The sequence below is a fragment of the Ambystoma mexicanum genome, chromosome 10, assembly GCF_040938575.1.
Source record: "Ambystoma mexicanum isolate Mex_15411 chromosome 10, UKY_AmexF1_1, whole genome shotgun sequence".
In the NCBI taxonomy this organism is placed as follows: Eukaryota; Metazoa; Chordata; class Amphibia; order Caudata; family Ambystomatidae; genus Ambystoma; species Ambystoma mexicanum.
In genome coordinates this window covers 1,027,900,473-1,027,922,370 of record NC_090932.1, presented here as the reverse complement: position 1 = coordinate 1,027,922,370, position 21,898 = coordinate 1,027,900,473, and the positions used below count along the sequence as shown (strand labels likewise).

Below are 21,898 nucleotides of genomic sequence, written 5' to 3'. Positions count from 1 at the left end.
TTTTGGTCGGTCTTTGTAAGCGGGACTCAAACAGACTTCAGATTGTACAAAACGGGGCAGTCAGAGTGGTGGTTGGGCTGTCTCGCATTGATCATGTTTCTGAGGCCATGCGCTCCCTGCATTGGCTTCTTGTAGAGGCACGTGACAAGTTCAGATTATTGGTTATGACCTTTAAAAGTAGACTTGGCATTATGCCTTCATATTTGCAGGCTCACATTAATGAGAAAGTCAATGGTAGGGCACTTAGGTCCTGCGGCCAGAACTACTTGTTCCATCCTCGTAGTAGTACAAAGAAAGCTGAGAATGGGGTGTTTTCTATTGCGGCACCCAAGCTTTGGAATCATCTCCCGTTAGCTCTCAGAAGCCATTCCTCACTGACTGCATTTCAGAAAGATCTAAAAACCCTGTATTTTCTTAACTCAGGTACCTGACCTCCGCTCTTCAGCCCCATAGCCATTTAAGCTGACAGCTATACCTCTGTTGTTGTTCTATGTTAAGTCTGTTATCTTGGCGGCGCCCTAATGCCTCTGGGTCCAAGGTGCGTACTATAAATTTAAATAAATAACCTATAATGGGTGGACCGTGTGTACCGACAACTGTGCCTAAACCAGGGAGTTCCGCACTGTGAAGATCACAGATATCACAAAACAAGTCAAGGAATAAGCTGAGGGTTCCTGGTTGCATGACCTGTAATGGGTAGACTGTGGGGTCTGACAACTACCCCTAGAGAAGAGAGCCCTAAATGATAACCAGTGAAGGACATTGGAAATGATTCATGAGGAACTGTTAAACAATTGGTAAAGCAAGTCAAAAGGTTTATCAAGCAGACCTATTGTTTTCTTGTATTGAACATTGATTGGATGAAAGCAGTAGAAGCCCTGCAGTGAGATCTTGGGGAAGGAAACCCTAAAAGTTGAAAGAGCGAAGAAACGCTGTCTTGGGGAAGGGAATCTCAAGACCTCCCTTTTGTGTGAAGTATACTGTATTGAACTTGGGGAAGGGAACCCAAAAAGGACTCTGAACTAAGGATAGCTGAGACGTTATTATAATAATAATAATATTGATTTAGCATTATAGACAAGTGGGTTAATGCATATCATGATCAAATCTGAACTGCTCGATACAACCCAGCCTGACCTACAGGATTGGCCAGGATACTTTGGGTTTTTCAAGGCTTTCTCCAGGGAGAGAGAGAGACCTACAGATTTCTGGTGTACACAGCCGTCTCTGTGCAGGTGGGGGAATAAAGCTTTAAAGTTTGGACCCCCTACTGGCAATCAAACCTTTCTCACACGTAGAATATGAGGTCAAGTCCTTAAGAGATGAGAGAGAGAGAGAGAGAGAGAGAGAGAGAGAGAGAGTGAGAGACAGAGAGAGAGAGAGAGAGAGAGAGAGAGTGTGTGTGTGTGTGAGAGAGAGAGAGAGACAATGGCAGAATGTTTACTAGGCGCGGCAAATACCAGACATTTCAGATTTTTTTATTTCAACTGTAGGCAGGCCTGGCTTGACATCAATGGATCAATTTTTGTCAGAACCAGCTCAGGTTTTCATCATTCCAAGGTAAAACATGTATGGTATATAATTTTGTAAAATGTCATTTTAGCCATCCATATTGTTTTTATTTTAATGATTCCGAGTGCTTTTAAAACAACGAATATAGGTCAGTTAAATGCATAACTGCTAGCATGTTTTTTTTCTTTCCCCTTGCCATTTTCGAATCTATGAAACGGGTGTGTCAAGGGGTGGGACTTCTAAAGTGTTTGCATGGCAAAATCTCCGTTTGTGTTTCAGATCAAGGAGGCAACCCCAGCTGTCAAGTGGTATTGCTCCTTTGTTGTTTAAAAGATGGGTGCGTGCTTGTACAAATGGTCTATTTCGGTCAGATGGCTAATGTACTGCGAGCAGACCATAAGCAGAGGCGCCCCAGGGAATACAATGCTTGTCCGAAAAAAAAATCTTGTTACTTTGTAAGGCAGGAGGGTGACAAAATACTGTTATGCTATTTATTATTCAGTGGCAAGTGGTGCTATGTTTTGTGTTGTGCGTTAAATTGCTTGTTGTGGTTTTTTCCCCCCCACTATATTCTATAGCCACTTAAGGCTTTTTATACACAATCAGTAAAGTACAAAATTCGGAATATAAATTCTATTTAAAAATAACAGAAAGTTCGAAATGCAAGCAAAATCCTAAAACTATGTAAAAGAAAATGTTAAACAATAATAAAGAAAGAAAAAGAAAACAATGAAGGAAAGAAATTCAAACACAAGCTAAAGCTACAATTTTCTTAAACAATTTCCAGAACTTGGTGAGATGATAAATTAGTATAATGTCATTTCCCAAATAAAAACGGAGCCACGTGGATTCCCTCTACTTCGTGACCGAATTAGAGACACCAAAGGCCAGTGCAAACTTTGTACATAGCTTACTCAGACTTTCACAATCCAGCATAAGATGCTCACGGCTCATTTAGAGGTGTGGTGCCTCGCTAGGTGCCAACCGTTTCCGGGGGATCCACCAGATTAAATGCATTAATGCTTTTTGCTCGCAGGTCCAGCAATGAGCCGGGAACAGCAGCGCATAGCCTCCAATAAAGCATCAGTTGCCGTTTTAAAACAGCGGCTCTGATGCTGGTGAGATGAAATTCGAAATATAGATACTCAATCCGGCATCTTAAAGGCAGATTCCGAATCTTTTTTAAACACAGCTTTTCGAATTGAGCAATTTTATCAAGATGTGAGTATCCCCAGGACTCAACTCCAGGCATCAATGTAGGGAGGATGTTCATGGTGTAAAGTTTTAATACAGCTTTTAAAGAGTATCCTCCATGTTTCTGGGCAAAGGCCTTAATTCCCCTGAGTAGTTGGGGCGCTGATGACTTAATAATGTTAAGACGGCAGGACCAGACCACTCTATTGTCGACAGTGACACCACCGTAATCAAATTCTTCTACAATGTCTAGGGGTGCATTATTCAACTTCCATACACATTTTGTGCTTACACATCTGGTACCTTATTGGAATATCATGATTTTTGCTTTTTGTTTGTTAATTATTAATCAATTTTCTTTCGATTACCTTGCTATGATATCGAGCTGATGTTTGAGGCCCCTAGGGGTATAGTCTAGGAAAGTGAGATCGTCTCAATATCCCAGCCACTGAAGCCAGGTATCCCCACGTCTGGGGGGTATGGCTGTTCGGAACATACGGAGACTTGAAGGCCCGAGATATACAGATTAAACAACGTAGGTGCTAAAATGCAGCATTCTTTGGGGTGCAGAAAGGGAGCTATGTCCTTGCTAGTGTGCCCCGTTTCAGATAATCTGACCTTAACCGTGTTGTTGGTGTAAAGTGCCATTATCATTTTAAGGAAGCCTGACGGAATGCCCCATTCCAAAAGTTTCATCTATAGAAGTTCTCTATTATGGCATCCAAAGAGCACTAAAGTCAATAAAAACCACATGGATGGTCTGTTTAGTGGTTCGCCAGGCTCTCTGAATGCAATGCGTGAGTGCCAAGACTTTGTGAAGAGTGTTGTTTCCTTTCTGAAATCCTGTCTGGTTAAAGGGGATAACATGGCTATGTTCCACTCAGTGATTCAATTCTGACAATAAAATTCTCGCCATGATTTTCGCAGTAGCGTTTAACATTGCGAGAATTCTATCATTTCTGGGATCTTCTTGTGGCCCCATTTTATGGGTAGGGACGATGATACTCTCTGACCAGATGCTCGTAAATCTGCCAGGGATACTGAAAGTAGTGAAAAGGCTCTTTAATGTGAAGGCCCATCATTTTGGATTGTGTTTTAGTGCATTTGTGACTGCAGGAGGCTGCTGGAAGTCTTTCTTTGCTCTCATTGCTGGGGCCATGAGCAAAGAACTCAAAACGCCATAGCCGGACGCAGAGCGTCGCAGAGTGTGATGAGGAGTGTGGCAAGGAGTGTTCTTCGTGCATTTGTGACTGCAGCAGGCTGCTAGAAGTCTTTCTTTGCTCTCATTGCTGGGGCCGTGAGCAGAGAACTCAAAACGCAGAGCATCGCAGAGTGTGGCGAGGAGTGTTCTTCATGTTCCTTGTGCTCTTGGGGCTTTATGGGCTGCTGAAAGCGTGAGTCGGCTGGTTCAACTGCTAACCCTGTCTTATGTTCTGGCCGAGTCGTTGGTCTCTGTATCTATGAGTTTACGTCCAGTGGAACCTCTGAGTGTGCAATAAGGAGCAGGCATTTTAACCGACGCAGCAGGTACGGTAAATTTGCATTTGCACTCGCTCTCTGTTGAAATTTCTTGCATTCCAACTTGTGTCAAATTTTGCCCTTTTTTATCCAAAAATGCTGGCTAAAATCTCCAATAGAGCCACAATCTATAATCTCCGTGGGCAGAAACCCCACGGTAAGTTTAACGGCTATAAAAGATCCGGAAATCGAGAGATCCAAACCCCAAACTCGGAGCCTGATAACTCTGATATGGCTCCTCAAGAAATGTCCATAGTAGTCGGGCATGTCGCAGACTATTTTAAACCTAATAGGCTTAATAGGCCTGCATGTGTGACTAGGGCAGCAAGTCCCTCGGGTGACAAAGTAAATCCCCCTGCAGTGGCACAGAGCCAAATGGGAGTGGCAAGTGTGGAGTTAAATGGGTCTTTCGGCGATATTGACTGTAATTCATTGATGAAGCTATTCTATTCACTTCAAAACACAGTGCAATCCCAATGTGAAACTCTCCTAACAATGATGGGGTCGGCACCTGTACCAGATGGGTCAGGTATCTCGACCCGGGCCGATCAACTGGAAAGTAAGGACTCAAAGCGAGTGTATGCCTCCCCCCAGATGTTTTCATCATGATCATTGCCTTCTGTTAATGGATCTGGGGCTCATTTGGATTCCATTCATCTCGAATCTAGAGGGGCAGACTTGGCTGATAAAAGCAGTGTGCCGGGATACAAGGACTCAATCCAATCTGGCAATGATGTTTCTCATGATGTGCTACATTTCGCAATAAAAATGTTGTTAAAATGGTGTGGCCGGATTCACGAAGACATCATGAAACAAAGTCTGGGGAGCCTCTCGTGCACCTCAAGTTCCGCATTTTTCAGCCTGATGCGAATATTCCTATTGCTGTCCTGTCACAGGACTTGGAGGTGTCTCGTGTCCCATCTGAAGGTGCGGCCCTATCGCCTCTTAACTGCAAAACCCATAAACAAAACCGGAGAAATGCAAAACAAAAAAGGGCTGTGACTATGAAATCTGGAACGGAGCCCGTGCCGAGTGATATTATCCACCCCTTGAGCTCCACGATTGTCACTGTTAATAATCATAAATTGAAGAGCAGGAAAACTTGGGAACTGATCCCTTGCAAAAGGAAGAGGCAGCAACAGCAAGAAGGGACGTTGACTAGCTTGCTTCTCAAGGATAACAAAATAAGTGGGTCCTACTTGGAGGTGTCAGAGGTTAGCCATGACGCCCTTTAAGTTAAAACCTTTAAGTCCAACTCACGAATACCCATTAGGGCAGGGGGTACAGTGACACCTGCGCCTGTACCAGCTATGGCCCATCAGCTCAGAGTCGATCCCCCAGATTTGGACATATGTATATTGGCAATTAGAAGAAAAGGGCCTGCATGCCTAAAAGGTCATGTGAACAGATCTGAACTATTAATAACTTTTGCCAAATTACCTTTCTTATGATTGTTAAACTCCTGTGACTTTGAATTCATTGAACCTGTGAAGTCTGTGGGGGTTCTTATGGCTCGCATTCACTGTTGCCTTCCTATGACAGCCTCCATTATCAGAGCTCAATTCGACTCACTCAAGTTTTTGGGGATCGAACTAGACCAAGTCATCCCAACTACTGGAGTCAGGATCAGTTGTGAACATTGTAGTACTGCTGTAAAAACTGCCACGATTGGGGCTAAAGCCAACCCCGTAAATGTACCCGATAACTTTGATAATGTGAAGGTGTTGCATTGGTTGAAAAGTATGTTATGGGGGTTTGAGGGTGGTCAAAAGTGAATATTTGCTTTGGCTTCTTGGAATACCAGAGGCCTTTTATATTTTCTTGGTAAAGACTCCTCCCAAGATGATTTACTTAATGATACAGCATTCATGATGCAGGAAACTTGGCTCATAACCAATTTCCATGTGGACAGATTCGTAATACATCATTCTCTGGCGAAAAAGGGTGCCAAAGGTCGTCCGTTCGATGGATTAATCATTAGGGTTAATCAGGATTACAGATCTAATTAAACATTCCCCTCTGATCTGGATGGTATTGTATTAGCAATAGAAATAACTTGGGAGGTGCCCTCCAAAACAAATCGCTTCCTATTATTCAATGTGTACGAACCCCCTGGTGACTAGGTAACTGGAGATGTCTTTGTTTACATTGATACCATCTTTACCGATTGGGTAAAGGATCCCTCCGATGAGTTCATCTTATTGGGGGGCGATTTGAATGCTGGGTGTGGGGAACACTTACACTCAGGTAGGTTCAGGAACATTGAATTGGACAGCAAAATGGTACTTGGTGGTGTAAATGTGAGAGGTTGCAGGTGGCTGGGGTTTTTGTGAGATTGGAAATTGGATATTTTAAATGGAAGAAATCAAGGTGACAAATCCTGGGAAAGCCCACTTGGTTATCGGGACACACAAAGGCCACCCTTGATTACCTATGTGGAAACATCCCTCTGATTGAGAGAGTTAGCCATCTCATAGTCTGTAGGAGGGCTACTGGTGACCATGCAGTCCTCACAGTCATGTGGTAAATGGAGAAACTGGAAGTTTTATCCAGAAGCCTGGCAGGGTTGATTCCTAATCACATGGGCAATAGGGTGGTGTGGTCGGAGCGCAATATACATAAGGCCTGTTCGACTTTACGGCTGCGGGCTGAAACTGCATAGTCTGTGTTGCATCAGGCTTTATCTGACAAGACGACTGAATAAAAGACGTACACCCCTTTGTTATGGAAGGCTAAATGCTTAGTGCATAAGGAGCTACGGGACTTAAAAAGGAAGCCACACTCCTTGTACATGTATGAGCTGGAGGCTAGATGTCTACAAAATCGATATAGAAATTGGATACAGAGGAGACGTTTTAGGGGCCTAATTTCAAACTGACAACAAATGATTGCAGCTTTAAATTGTCAAAACCCTAGGAATATGTGGAGACTGTTGATGTTGGCTAAGGGCCGACTTGTCTATCCTAAATCCTATCTCTGCAGAAACCTGGGTAACATTTGTTGAAAATAGGATGTACGGTTCAGTTTGTGATGGGAGAACGTCACTTAGTAGTAATTTCGTCTGGAAGATCCATTCTAGCCCCAGAAATGTCCATAGCCATATTTTGAAATTGAAGAACTCAAGGGCCTGGGGCTCAATGGTTTGTCTGCAGCTGTTTTGAATGGCGATAGGCTCCTTTGTGCCAAACTCTTATGTGCCTAATTTCGAAAAATCTGTAGTGAACGTTTCATCCCCGGGTCTTGGAAAAAATCTAAATTGGTACCAGTTTTTAAATCAGGCGATCGACTTTTCCCAGAGAATTATCGCTTATTGGGCCTCATTACGACCCAGGCGGTAAGTTACCGCCTGGGTCGTACCTTTACCACCATGGCGTAAACTATGTTTACGCCATGGTGGTTGGCGGACTTACCGCCCCATTCCGTGGTTGGCGGGGCGGTAAGTCCCCAATCCCCATTTACCCTTCCCCATTCCCATTTTTGCCCCATAGGGCATAATGGGAGTGGGGAAGGCGTTAATTACGCCACCGTAAATTACGGTGGCGTAATTAACAACAAGGTCCCTTAGCGCCATGGATTTTAACACCTGCTAAAAGCAGGTGTTAAATCCTCCATGGCGCTAAGAGACCTCGGAATCAGGCGGTAAGGGTCGGCGCTGTTTACGCTGCCGTAAACCCCTTACCGCCTGGGTCGTAATGAGGCCCATTGTCTCTTCTCGATATAACTGGTAAGGTCTTTTCGACATATGTACTTGAACATCTACAGTTCTGGGTCACCGATAATAATATTCTGTACCCTTTTCAAACAGGTTTCCGAATCGGGTATAGTACTGTACATAACATCCGGCTATTAGACACCATAATTGGGCAGGTTAAAAGGCACCCATCCCCTTCTGTATATATTACATTTCTTGACTTTAGGTCGGCATTCCACCAGGTAAATTTGGGGCATCTTGTGGAGTAAATTCAGAGGGTGGGGTTGCCCTAGCTGACTACTGGTGATTATTGTGGTGCTGCACTCAGAGACTACCGCTCAGATACACTTGGGCAATGAGGGCAATGAGGGGAACTTGTCGAAGCCTATGAGAATCAACAAGGGAGTAAAACAGGGGTGCATACTTGCACCCCTGCATTTTCATATCTACATCTCTGATCTACTGGCCAGGCTGATGAAAAGTGCAAAATGTGCCCCTAAAATCAGGAAAACTTGTCGTTCTCACGATGCTTTATGCAGGCGACCTAGTGCTCTTTGACCAGTTGTTGACAAGCATGAAATCTTGCATGAATGAGTTGGGGTGTTATGCCAGAGAGCACGGAATGTCTGCGAATCTAAAAAAGAACAAAACCATGCTGGTCACCACAAAGAAAGTTAATACATAGCACTTGAACACCTGCTTGGGCAGTATTGATAATACCGATTCCTATAAATGTTTGGGAGTGGAAATGTCGAACAGTGGCAGACATAGTAACGTTGTGGAAAGTAAAACCAGACGAGCTAACCAAATCACACATTTAATCAGTAAATGTGCTACTAATTACGCAGGGTTTTCTTTGGAGGGTGTGTTTTCTCTTTATAAACAGTGGTTCTGTCCGGTGATTTTGTATGGTTTAGAGGCCTTAGAGCTAACAAACTTAAAATGGCCCGTCGTGATTGAAGGGCATTTCTGGCGCAAAGTGCTGGGTCTGCCTCCTTCAGCCTCTACTGAGTATGTACGCCTGGATTTGCGTCTGTTCTCCTTGCGAGCTCTATTGCTAAAACGAAGAAGCGTTCTATTCTTGAAGGCACAGTTGTCCCCCCGTTATGCCCGTTACTGGCAAAACTGGGTGAGTGCTACGGCATGGCAAATACTGCAGGGCTCGAGGACCCTTTTGTGAGCATATTTAAGGAAACATGCTTAATGATAAATTGGGAACCGAATTTTTAACTGTGCAATGAGCTTGATGTACTTAAGGGGACCTTTACCCGTAGAGAAATGAAGTGGGATTGGCTACGAAATGATGTCCATTTATCACAGCTACATTGTTACCCACAGGTATGCTAGATGACTCATAAATACTTGAAACGACAACGCTATCTGTCACTTCGCCCAGATCCAGAGGCCCGTAAGCTCCAACTGCTGATGCGCACAAATCAGCTTCTTGGACGCTCAGTATGCGGTGCGAAATTGAATTTACCACAGGCAGCAAGGTATTGCAGAATATGTAAAGATCCCGGGAAACCTGGAAACAGTTAAACATCAGCTCAGCGAATGCCCGTGTTTAGGCTCACTCTTTGACTACCTTCTGTAACCTTGTGTATGATTACGACGCTATCAAATCGAGTGAATTCTGGACTTATTGTTCTAATACGTAATCAGCAGTAACCCACTTGGACCTTTGCAGGGTATGGAAAATAGTACAATTGAAATTGATACGAATCGAATATGAATTGAGATATGTTTTAAATTATGTTTTAAATTATAATGAAATGTTTATTATGAGTCATACGGTTGTTTGTGTTTTTATAGTTGTTTTAAAGTTGTCGTGTAGTAATATTCATTTGTGTGTATATATTTATTTGAGTTTATAATCATGCGCTCAGTATCTTTAATATCATGTGTTTGGACCAGCGTGGCAATGGGTGTAAGGTTGATTTGATTGATATTCAGTTGAGCGCCTAAGGTGTTGGCAAGAAACTCCTCCCATTCGGTCTGTGAAGCACCGAGAGGCAATTTAGATTTAGCTCCTTTATTATTACCTAGTTTCCAGAGGGCGAGTCTTGACTCGTTAACTTTTACTATCTCAATCCGATGACCCCAGCTTTCAAGTTTCCTCCTACTGGTGTGTCTTCTGAGCCATTTATGATATTGTATTTTCCTTTCCCTAACATTCATTGTTAGTGTTGGAGCCTCTTTTTGTTTATGCAAAGATCACGATTGTCTCGCCTAAGTTCTCCTAGGAGTATGAGAAACAGTACAGTGCAGTGTTAGTGCACTGCATTGCAGTGTGGCCTGATTATAGGATTAAAACTTGAGTTTTGCCTCCACCTGCTGGAGACCAGCAGCATTTTTAAAGCAGAACTTTTTATTTCATTGTAGTGCTTGGATCTGGATTGACAGAAAAAGGAATAAGGTGTACAGACACGCTATATGGATAGTTAATATTAAATAGGCTGATGCTGTAAAGTAGTAGTTTACTGACATTTGGCTTTGAGTAAGTATTCGCTGGATTTTCAGTTGAAAACTAGATATTCGGCTTTGGACGAATACTTTCTTGAATACTTACTCAAAGTCAAAGTCCAGTCCACTTTCTATGATTAGCTAACTCTCTCTGTGTTTGAGTGAGATAGCTAATCATAGAAAGAGGAACAGGCTTTAGCAGCCAAATAAGGGCTTTCCTTATTCGGTGCTGCAGCCTGTCCCATCCCTGAAGCCAAGGTAAGCTCCCTTCCCACCTTTCAACTCCTGTTACCAGGTGGTCTCTGGGGCTTGTCCTGGTGTCCCTTCACTCGTTAATGCAGCTCCGTGGGGGGCTGCCAGGACAAAACCCAGCAACTCTCGCCATTGATGCTTGGGGGGTTTGCCAGGTCTTGCCCTGGCGAACCCCTGGCTCATTAATGCAGCAGTGGAGGCTGTGAGGGCAAGACCCGGCAACCCCTACAATTGTGCTGTTGGGGGGTCACCTGGCCTTGCACCATTGGTCCTCATCCCATTTTAAAAAGAAAAAGCAGCAGTGGGGACCCCCAAGGCAAGACCCAGTGACCCCCACAATTATTGCTGGGAGGGTCACCAGAGCTTGCCCTGGCGACCATGGGCGTAGGACATGGGGGGAGATAGGGACAAATCCCCCCACAATTTTAAGTGGGGGGGATATAATAGCTTTAATCCCTCCAGAATGTGTGTCTCTAGCGCCTTCACCTCAATGCCAGTATTTCACATGGGGATTTGTCTGGGGTCAGTAATACTGCTTTCTTTTAGGCTCCTCTGTATTATATGTACACCCCCCCACTTCCGCTTCATTGATAGTGCCAGAATCCTCCATGTCTGATGAAGCTGCTTTCTCCTGCACTGAGCTTGCGCAAGGGGTGAGCAGGCAAGTGCCACTCGCAGCACACATACATCACTAACAGACCTTGCTACATTAACTGATTAGAAACGCCCTGGCCTAGCTGAAATATGCAAGCTGCCATTTTCCCTGATTATGGGAGAGTTCTGAATAGTAAGGCATTAGGGTGGGGTTAAAAAAGTATAGGGGACCCTGCAGTCAGTGCCATTCTCCTTGCCGGAGATGAGGCATTTTGCATGCACTGTTGCGTGATGCCTCTATGTTATGTTATGTTAATATGCATTTGTATTGCATGCTTCACCACTGTAGTGCACGCATGGTGCTGAACCTTGTCTGGATAGTGGTATATGATGCCTCCACCCAGAGCAAACCAGACCGTGGTCTGTGTGGGAAAGGCCAACGGGAAAAGGGGAGAGGGACTGAGAAGTGGGATTAGAAAAGGAGCCACATTTAAGAAATTTAAGGCGGAGGGGTCATATAATCAGCCCATAAAATTCGGTCTCTTCAAACAGAGGTCAAATAAAGCTGTTTGCTATTTTCATTGCTCGGATTTTGTATCATCGGAATGCATCTGCATGGATGCCAACATGACCCAATACAATTTGAAGGTGCTTATCCAGTCCTGTTTTTTTCTTTGCATTCTGGGACTTGTAGATCAAGTTGTATAATGGGAAGAGTGGAACTACAAGTGCCAGAATGCAAAGAAAATAACCAGGACTGGATAAGCACATACAGATTAGAATGGGCCATGTTAACAATTATGCGGCTGGGTGATGAAAAAGGAAAAGGTGGAGGAAGAGTAGAGTAGGCGTGGGGTACATAGGGTGTCCCCACTCATTTTGGTGGGGTTAAGAGCTGGAGAAGTAGCATGCAATGACTGAGTTTCTGCATAAGATCAGCGGAAAAGGGCCAGTCTGTGCAGGCCAGAGAAGGAATGTAAAAAGTGAAGCGGGGTGTGTTCAGGAGGTAGATCGACATTGGGGGTGCCATGGGAAATAGCTGGGTACAGGGTGAGATCTCCCACTCAAATTGGACTTACATTGGACTTACAGAAACACCCATTAAAAAATATGTCAACGCCCCCACCCCCCGACTGAAACCAAAAATAGTTGACTCCGACAATTGAGGGGGCGGGGAGGTGGAAGGGAAAATCAAAGCCGGCATTGTGTTTCGGTTTTCAAAATGTTTTGCCAGAATTTATTTGACTTAACATGTATTAAGTTATTCTACCACATTTTTAAGAGAATTCCCAGCACACATGATGCGTTGATCAGCAACGATTAATGATCTGATGTCATCTGAACAATATATTGTAGAACCAGTGTTTTTCAGGTGGTACTATGATATGAAACTGAGGGAAAGGAGTATGATAGTTGTGATAGTAAAGGTGTATCTAATCACTGGCCGAGGATCACACAAATGGTAACAGAGGAAAAGAGGGAATAACACCCACCCGTGACTCCAAACCATTTTCAGAGGAAGCACTTCCTAGTAGATTGATTACATTGCACTCGAGTAGCCCATCAAGATGTGCTCAAGCGTGCACTTGATCTATGGGGGGTTCCTTCGGACTATAACATGTTTAAATGGTGAGGATAATCTAGGGGTGTCAGAGCCAAGAGTTGGCTGAGTAAAGGTGTATGTGGGAGCACAAAGGGGAAGGGAGATCATCTCGATCCTCCAAGAACTCTGTCTGCTTAGCCACTGGATGATGGAAGAGTTTGTGTAACCAATGGTAGGTGCTGTGAATAGAATGCAGTGAGGAGCTGGGAGAGGCCATCAAATCTTAGTGATATGCACCCACCAATAGCAGCAGAATAGACCCTGAGCCCACCACTATTACTTCCTCTCGAGGACATGAAAACCTGCCCACTGCTGCCATAGGAGATGCAGACACATGCAGCTACTTCATCTGTCTCCCAACAAATAGAAACATGGCATTTCCGCCCCGGCCCAAAATACCATCAATGTGTCATTGTCATAGCTCCTGCACACATTGCAGGAGCATCAGTGGATGCCCCTGGGCTCTAAGTGCGCTATACAAATGCAAATAAATAAATAAAAAATACTATGGCAGTGCTTGGCAAGTGCCTTTTCCATGCCTACATTAAAGCCCAAACGGTTGGCTTTGCCAACACTTGTTTAAAAATAGGGATGCAATTGCATTTTTGGTACCCACCACCATCTGAATAATGAGTTGTAGACAAGTTTTAATAGAGGCCACCATAAGCCATCTGGGTGAACCAGAAAAAAATAAAGCAGAGCCTCGAGATTCACAACAGCACTTGTTCCGCTATCCATGTAAATCCAGTCAATACCCTGGTGCCGTTGTATGATTGCAGCCCATACACTGCTGTAAAGTGTTCCATCGTTGAGGGTTCAAGTGGAATAAGATATGATGGGTTGGAGAAACTCCATAAAGCATCTGCACTTATAGCGCAGGTGAAAGTATTATGAAAGACCTCTTTAAAGGTCCATCACTGGGAGGATTTTATACTCTGAACTGCTTTTCTTTTTCTTAATTTTCTTCTGTTTTCTTTTCTTCTTTTCTCTTGTTTTATACAGTGATGATATATGTCATTTAATACGTACTGGCATTTTAATTTTGTGAAAAGTCCAGTTCTTTGACTAAAACACAATAAATAAATAAATTAAAAAAGCAAAGTCCCCAAGGTGTCCCCTGTCCCACCCAGATTTTATTGATCTCGTTCACCCCTGCCGGCGACCCCCCACTCATTTAAAAAATAAAACCAGCAGCAGGCCCACCACGTTCGCCTGGCCTTGCAGCCCCCCTGCCATTAAAAACAAAGTGGCAGTAGAAGCTGCCAGGGCAAGACCAAGATACCCCTGCAATTGTTACTGGGGTTCACCAGGACTTGTCCTGGTGGACCCCCACTCATTTCTATAAAAAAGCAGCAGGGCCATCTGGGCATGATCCGGTGACCCCCGCCATTGTTGCTGGCAGGGTCGCTTGGCCTTGTCTGAGCAGCCCCCGCCCCCAATTAGGAAAACATAGTACCGTTGCTGGAGCCACCAGTGCAAGACCTAGCGACAGCTGCAAGTTTTGCTGGGGGGCGTTGCCGGGGTTTACCCTGGTGGCCCCCACTCATTAAAAATAGAAGAAGAGCAGCACCAAGGGCTGCCAGCGCAACACCCGGTGACCCCCACAAATGTTGCTGGGGGGTCACCAACTTTGCCCTGGTGCCCCCATCCCGTTTAGAAAAACAAATTAAGTTCCAGGGGTCGTGAGAGCAAGAACCGGCGATCCCCACAGTTGTGCTGGGGAGGGGTCACAGACCCTCCCCTCTCTTTTACAAGAAAAAACAATAGTAAATTCACTATTCGGTACAGCCCTACTGTAGAGAGGAAAAGTTAAATTTGTATAGCTCACTCATTCTCAGCCAGGCTGTATTTGATAACTTTCAACTGGATACACAAGGAAAGTTGAAAGGCCCCCTGAAGGTAGACCTGCCTTGATGACATCTTAGGATTACATAGAGAAAATAAAAGTTTGATTCTTCTTGTCACCCTCCTTTACCTCACAAAACACTTGAGAACAGATACCCAACACACCTCATAGGTCCTCGAGAGCAAGTACACTTTGAAGAGAACCTGCATGTGTCAAATCACTCGCATGGATGTTTTTCATGTTATTTGAATTTTATCCAGAGCTTCTAAGAGCACCTTACGTTGTTCAAAGGTTAAAAAAGGTGGGAGGTGAAACAGAAGTTACCAAATATTTTCAGGGTAGGATAGGCAGATTAGGATAGACCAGTGGTAGCAGGGGAGGAGGGTAGAGTTATGTATGGAAAAACAGGTATGTTTTGAGTCTCTTTCTGAAAGTGGTGAAGGCGTGTTCAGTGCGGATGTGAAGAGCTAGGGTGTTCCATGCGCACTGTGTAAATGCTTGTTTTTGTCTGCATGTGAGTTTACAGGGTGGAATGCGTAGCAGATGCTGACTGTGTGGGTGATGGGTTTCAGTTTGTCTGGAAAGTAAAATAGTGCTTTGGTGTAATGCTTGAAAATACAGTATTAGTGGTATGCTCCAGGAAAGGAAATGACTGGATGCACTTGATATCTGAGGTATCCCTTGCTACCCTGATAGCTATAGCGGTAAGATTGCTCAATGGGTGCTCGCTGCAGCAATGTGTGTGTGATCTGCAGGTTCGACTCCCCGCAAGGTCACAAATGAGTACAGGTTGGGTGATATTGTATGTCTGTTTGTTCTATATGAAGCGCTTAAGTGCAAGTGCTATATAATAACACATCATTATCGTTGGGCCTTGGATGTCTGCTTGCATTCACAGTAATTTGGTAATATGGGTCCATACGCACTGATATTAATGATACATATGTTGATCCATTCTTGTATGAAATGTATATCACATTATAGTGATATCGTAACCATATTTTTAGTAGTGTAGTTAGAAACAATGCTATGTGATGCCACTTCCTGTTTTGTCAAGGGGTGAAAGGTCGTCTTCCATTGCTTCCTGTCATGTCACTTCGTGGTGGGGTCAATGAAATGACTGCCTGTGATGTCATCAGAGGTCAAGGGTCATGTAATGTCACTTCCGCTACCCCTGGCATTTTGGTGAAATGACATCCCTGATGGCACTCCTTCAATACTGCAGTGAAATTCAAACCGTGCTGGTGTGTCCCAACAATGCACCAGAGCATAAGAACACTCTCACCATTCAGGACAGAGCACCGGGGGGAAAGGGAGTGCTCCTGAGAAAACCAAACATTGTTCATTCTACTTGACACACAGGCCCCCGCATGCTGACCAACAGAGAGGCACTCCGGAAGGTACTCAGACCCACTGAGCATTAGTGTAAAGACCTGAGCTGGTGTTATGTACAGTTAAATAGAGTCCTCCATGTTAGGGAAAATTCTCTGTTTAGGCTGAATTTCCTAACCTAGTGAGTCCCCCAGCAGCTTTGCTGGATTTCTGGAGTTTGTTTTTTTCTCCTGCCAAGAGTGAGACTCTTTTTCTCCCTCTCTTGGACATGATTTGTGTTGTTCCTTTGAATGTTAATGTGTTTTATGGGCTATGGGGTCCTTTACTCCATAGGGTCTCAAGTGTTTTTCCTATATGTGTTACACAGCACCCTCCGTGCAGTAACACTGGGGTGTCATAGTGACCCCCACCATAGACTCCATACCCTGAGACTGACTACTGTCTCCCAGGGCATGTAAAGTCACCATTGGCTTTACTAGTCCCAAATTACTAACAGAACCAGTACAAACCATCATATTGTGGACGTACTGGTAGGGGCAATTCGATTGTCCCTGGGTCTGTTATTTGAGGGGGCACTGTCCCGTCCCCCCTCGTCGAGTTTTGGCTGGTGGCAGTGGATACTACTTTTTATATTCAACCGCGAATATATCTCTATGGGATTTTCCCATTGTTCGAGGCTAATACTTTTTTAACATAGCCTCTAACATACCGCCGGTTTATTTATTTAATATTAATTCACCGGTTGGTATTTTCTGCGAGAACTCGGTTTTAAAATGGCGTTTGTGTTTGCCTCTGTAACTCCAAACCAAAGGTCGAGTCCTTTGTTCCATTTTTGGCGGGCTTCTACACAGAAGCCCTCCAAAGTGGTGCCACTCTGTCTGGGTACCACAGGGGGTTTGGGAGGGGGTTTAGGCACCCTGGACTGAGTTACCTTGGTAACTCAAGTCGCTCTCTTGTGTGATTGGCCCAAGTGGTGAGCCGGCCGGCTCACCACTTAGCATGTTTGATTGACAGCTAGGCTGAGTGAATGGGGGTGTGCTGCATAAAAGCAGGGCTTTTTGGACTGGAACTTCAGAAGTCGCCACAGGACCTGAAAATCCGACGAGGGAGAAGCTGAGCCGACCTGCACCGGTGGAGCCCTGCTGAATCGACTCACCACTTCCCAACGACAGAGGAGATCTCCCTACTGGAGAGTCTTCTTCCCCTGACTGGTGGGCACAACCAGTTTACCTTCTTTGTTCGCATCCCAGGATGTCTTGTGGTCGAATTGCCCGTGCCAAGTAACCCAGCAACCGGATATCCACTTACCACTCGACCGCGAATAAAAGGACCGCTCCTTTTAATTGAGAACTCCGTGGCTGGTTTCTTCCCTGGCAGTGCAACGGACTCCTGCTTTCCTCCCCGACGAGATCCTCTCTTCCTCTGGACAAAGCACCGACTTGCACCCGCTGCCAGGAACAACTGCCCCCACTGGAGCGTTCTCACCATTTTAAGGTACCGTGTCCGCCAGGCCTCCCTTTCCAAAGATTGCTACAAGGTAACAATAATCTCGTAACCTTCTGGACTGGGCTGGCCGCCTTGCCCCTCTAACTAGTCCCTTTCTTTTTGGTCCAACTCTTTCTGAACTTATTGCGAGACTTTTGGCCACTTTGAACCGTGTGACCTTGGACACATTTCGACCGGAGCCTCTTAAAGTGGGTCTGGCCTTGTTAACTTTGACTTTACGGTTTTAACCTGCCTTCTTCTCCTACTGTGTACTTCCGAAAGTGGTGGGATCTGCTTCTATCTTTGCTCTGCCTTTCTCTCCCTTTTAAATCGATTGATTAGAGTGCCATCTTCGTTAAGCGCTCACCGCTGTCTGAAAATAAGTGTTGCTTTACTTAAGACTTGTCTAACTAATCGTTGAAGGGAGTGTTTATCTTTTAGTGACCGTGTTTTTAAACTGCTTGATATTAGTGCCAGTGTGTTTTACTAGATGTGGTTTTAAATAAATAATTATATCTCTTTTACACCAAGCTCTGGTCAGTGTTTGCTTGTTCTACTGTGTTCTTTCGACCTATTGTGAATACTCTGTATACTGCCTAACTCTTCTTGAGAGAAGTCTGACTGCTCAGCCACAGCTACCAGGTAAATCTGGGTGGTACAGACTGCTACCAATTGGGTTTACTGCCAACCACCTGTAGTCTTAAATCTTTTGCAGTGGTCCCAAGGGAACTGCACAGGTTTCTGCCTAACACTCCACAGTGGCTGAAATGGGCACCTCGCGTAAGCCACCCTAAAACATTCAACGTGTGCGACAACTGGCCCGGGTTGACTTCCATGTGAAGAGAGTGGTTCTTCGTGAACACCTGGAGTCACACTGTGCACAGGGTTGGACTATGCTGAACCACAGTCCAGGGTTAAGGTACTGTCATCTCCATCACTTGGGCATTAGCGTGTGAGCTGCCAGCATGCACCCCGCCCATATCAGAAACCAACATTAGAATTCATCGAACATGGCATCCAGCTTTATTAAAGGCTCAGATCATGGGCCTGCAATGGCTTGCACATTACAATTATGTACAGTTGTTGAAATGGTCGTTCGCATCCCAGCCAGCCTATCACAAGGCTCATCTTTCCCGGCTCCACAACTAAAATCAATAAGTCAGTTGTCAAGGCCCCAATCCGATTCACTATAAAAAGTACCACTGAGAATTGAACGCTGTAGGAGTCAGGTATTGGGAAGTGAATGAGCGATGTTATATCGGCTCGCGTGCAGACCCGCATGGGGTCTAATACCTGAATATACGTATATATGGCAAATCAACCTTACCTGGAGTTGGTGCAACTGATTACGGCAAGCGACCCTGTTCATATTGGAAAGGTGAGGAGGACTGAAGCAGGAGGGAGGAGGAGAGGAGAAGAGAGGTGGGGGGGGGGGGGGGAGGAGAAAAGACGAGAGCCAAAGTGGAGAAAAGGAAAGAAGAACATCGGAGAGACGAGGTGAGGAGGTGGAAGGAAGAGCCACAGAGGTAGGAGGTGAGGAGGAAAGAGAACAGTGAAGAAAGAAGGGGGGAGGTTCAGCGAGAGACATTGAGAGGAGAAGACAAAAGCGAAACCAAAAGAGGAGGGGCTGTAAGAGCATGAGGAGACAGGGTGGTACAAAGAAAAAGAATGAACAAAAGGGAAGAGGAGGAAATAGAAAAAGAGCGTTGATAAGAAACAATACCACAAAGAAAGGAGAGGACAGTGAAAGTAATACACCAGTGAATGGTAGAAAAGAGGCAGTGATAAAAGAGGCGTTGCTGGGGGGATTGAGGGGACTTTAGCCCTGGGACGTATGGTTGTAGTCCTGGATAGAAGCTCAGGGGCTACCACTAAAAGGCTAGCTATCCCCAAATCCTGACAGTCCCCACATAAGCGTAGGCCCGGATGTTTTCCAGACCTATCAACACCCTTAGGTGATAGAGAAGGAGGCACCAGTCCGAGTACAGAGACAAACTAAACTAAAGGAGCAGAGGATAAGTGAGAGGGTGAAAAGTAGAATGAGAACGTGGCTTGGCCGAAGCATGGCCATTTGGTGAGGAGGAAAGGGAGAGGGAGTCATTCATTGTGGAGGAGGAAGGAGGGAGAGAAGCAAAGTAAAGGATAAAAGGAGTGGTGAACAAGAAGGGATTAGGAGAGCCAGCCTAAAGGGGGAGTTTTGTTAGGGATTCTTGGCAGAAAGGGATGAACCTAAGAGTTCTCGGTGCGATCTGACAAGGGATGTAGCCTAGCACACTCCTGCTCGGAGCCTCGAGGGGACTGGCGGCTGGCCAGGCGCCATCGTGACGAGGGCGAGAAGACGGTGCAACAGTCAGGATGACAGGGGGCTGTATGATATCCTGAGAAAGGAGTGAGGGACATTTAAAACCCCAAGTATTGTGAGTGACTCTGTTTACCACCAGGAAAGTGACAGTGACAGGAGAGCAGGAAGGACTGAAGACCTTCATCTGACAAGAAAGATGAATGTGTTATATTTTGTTGCAACCTCGCCCACAAACCCAGCCAACCCTAAATCCTTCATTCTCTGTCACCTTAATAAAGACCCGTGGGGGTATTTGCTAGCTCTGATTCACACTGTGATGTGCTCCATCTAACTCTATCCATGTTGTTGTACCCTGCCACTCTATCCCATGGCTGTACAGTGCTCGGGTAGATTCTCCTGTGTGTAGGTGTGTATATAATAGCCAGCGCATGCAGCTCTTTTGTGTACGCACCTCTAGGCCTTTGCCTGGTTTTGAAGCCTGTCCACTTTCAACCACACCAGTTCCCCAAAGAAGAAATAAGCAGCGGCTCCCTGTGGCCAGGAGACAGATTGCAACTCTTCTGCGGTTTATGATTCATTACGTTTTCCCTCTGTACACAAGGATGCAGGCACAGAGATTGCGTGCTCACTGGCCCATATGTGAACACACATATACATACATACACACATCCATACACACAACATAGACAATATTGGTTCTGTTGTTACCTCTGAAAATCGCTCTGTTATGCATCTGTACTGTTGTACACCTCTGTAAAGCGCTCTGTTGCTTTTTGAAGGTAGGTCCACCCTCAATAAATACTATAATATTAATAATATTAATCATTCTAATAAACAAACACGCACAGACACCAGTGAAAGTGCCATGCCACCACTAACTTGACCAGTAGAGATATGACAGTAGTGTTGTCTAAACGGGTCAGCACACTTCTGGAACTTTCCTCCAGAGAGTTACAATATAAGGACTGAAATAGAGTGTAGATTATCAGAAGATTAATTAATGCCACACTTGGGTTGGGCGTGCAATACTTACTCCACATAGCTCAACCGATGGGCCTCCTTCTTGCTCTAAAAAGGGCATTCAGGAGTTTGGACTGTGGATGGTAGGGTTTGCATTGCAATTGGGGCTTCTCTACTGAGTCTGCCAGCGAATGTGGTGGTGAGTGAGTGAGTGAGTGAGTGAGTGAGTGAGTGAGTGAGTGAGTGAGTGAGTGAGTGAAAGCATTAACATAACTAGGCAGCAGTGCTTAGGCCTTGAACTGCACCTCTGACGTTCATCTCATTCCACAAAGACCACACAGACGCATACTTAGGTCAATAGCTTGCAGAAGGATGGCACTGGGTCCACGAGGGCATTATTGAAGTGGCCTTTTTATACCTTGTCAATGGGCATGTTCTGTAGTGTAATCTTTGTTGTGCACTGTCGCATAGGGCCAATCGGTACGATGTTCGCATAGCGCTGGATCTCGTGGATCACGGTATTGGTGTACGGCAGCCTCTTTCGGTCCTCGTACTGGATCGCTTGGGTTCTCCCAACAATGGCATCCAACTCCTTCTGAACATTCTCTGTGGAAAGACAAGTTCATATGGGTATTAGTTATAGCCTGATCTCTAATTCCTTGGTCCTAAGCCCCTGTTTTTTTCATTATTATTGGATTCAAGTTCTAAAGGTCGCCTTCTGATCTTTGCACACAATATTTTCTAAATCATCTATTTACAATTCAATGAGAGAAAAGCTCTCTCTCCAGACAAGCTGTACTCTTCCCATATACCCTACCAACTAGGACATAGGAGACAGGACAATTCTGGGGGGCGCAATGGAAAAGGAAAGCCCGTGGATGTAGTGTCTAACTTATCCATGCTCATCCCCCAAACGTGTTTGCCATTGGTTAAGGTGTTGCAGCTTGCAGGCCCCATGAACATGTGCATTGCATTGCTACATTTATTTTTCCAAAACACCAAATTAAGTACGTTTGGCAAACACAATTACAACTGAGTTGTAGTTTGTTTGGAGAGTGCAAATGTTCATGTTTAGGCTGGGAAGATAGCATAGGGGCATAGGGGCAATGCGCTCACCTTGGGGACAAGAGGATGTGTGCAACATGG

General features: G+C 45.0%; 1 protein-coding gene across 1 annotated transcript in view; it reads right to left on the bottom strand.

The window, feature by feature from the left end:
• LOC138492969 (cytochrome P450 2J4-like) overlaps positions 1-21,898 on the bottom strand; it is a 291,460-nt gene that overhangs the window by 49,012 nt on the left and 220,550 nt on the right. Inside the window, exon 8 of the mRNA XM_069620246.1 lies at positions 21,171-21,358. Within this exon, the coding sequence (XP_069476347.1) occupies positions 21,171-21,358 (188 nt within the window). The remainder of the gene's footprint in view (positions 1-21,170; positions 21,359-21,898) is intronic.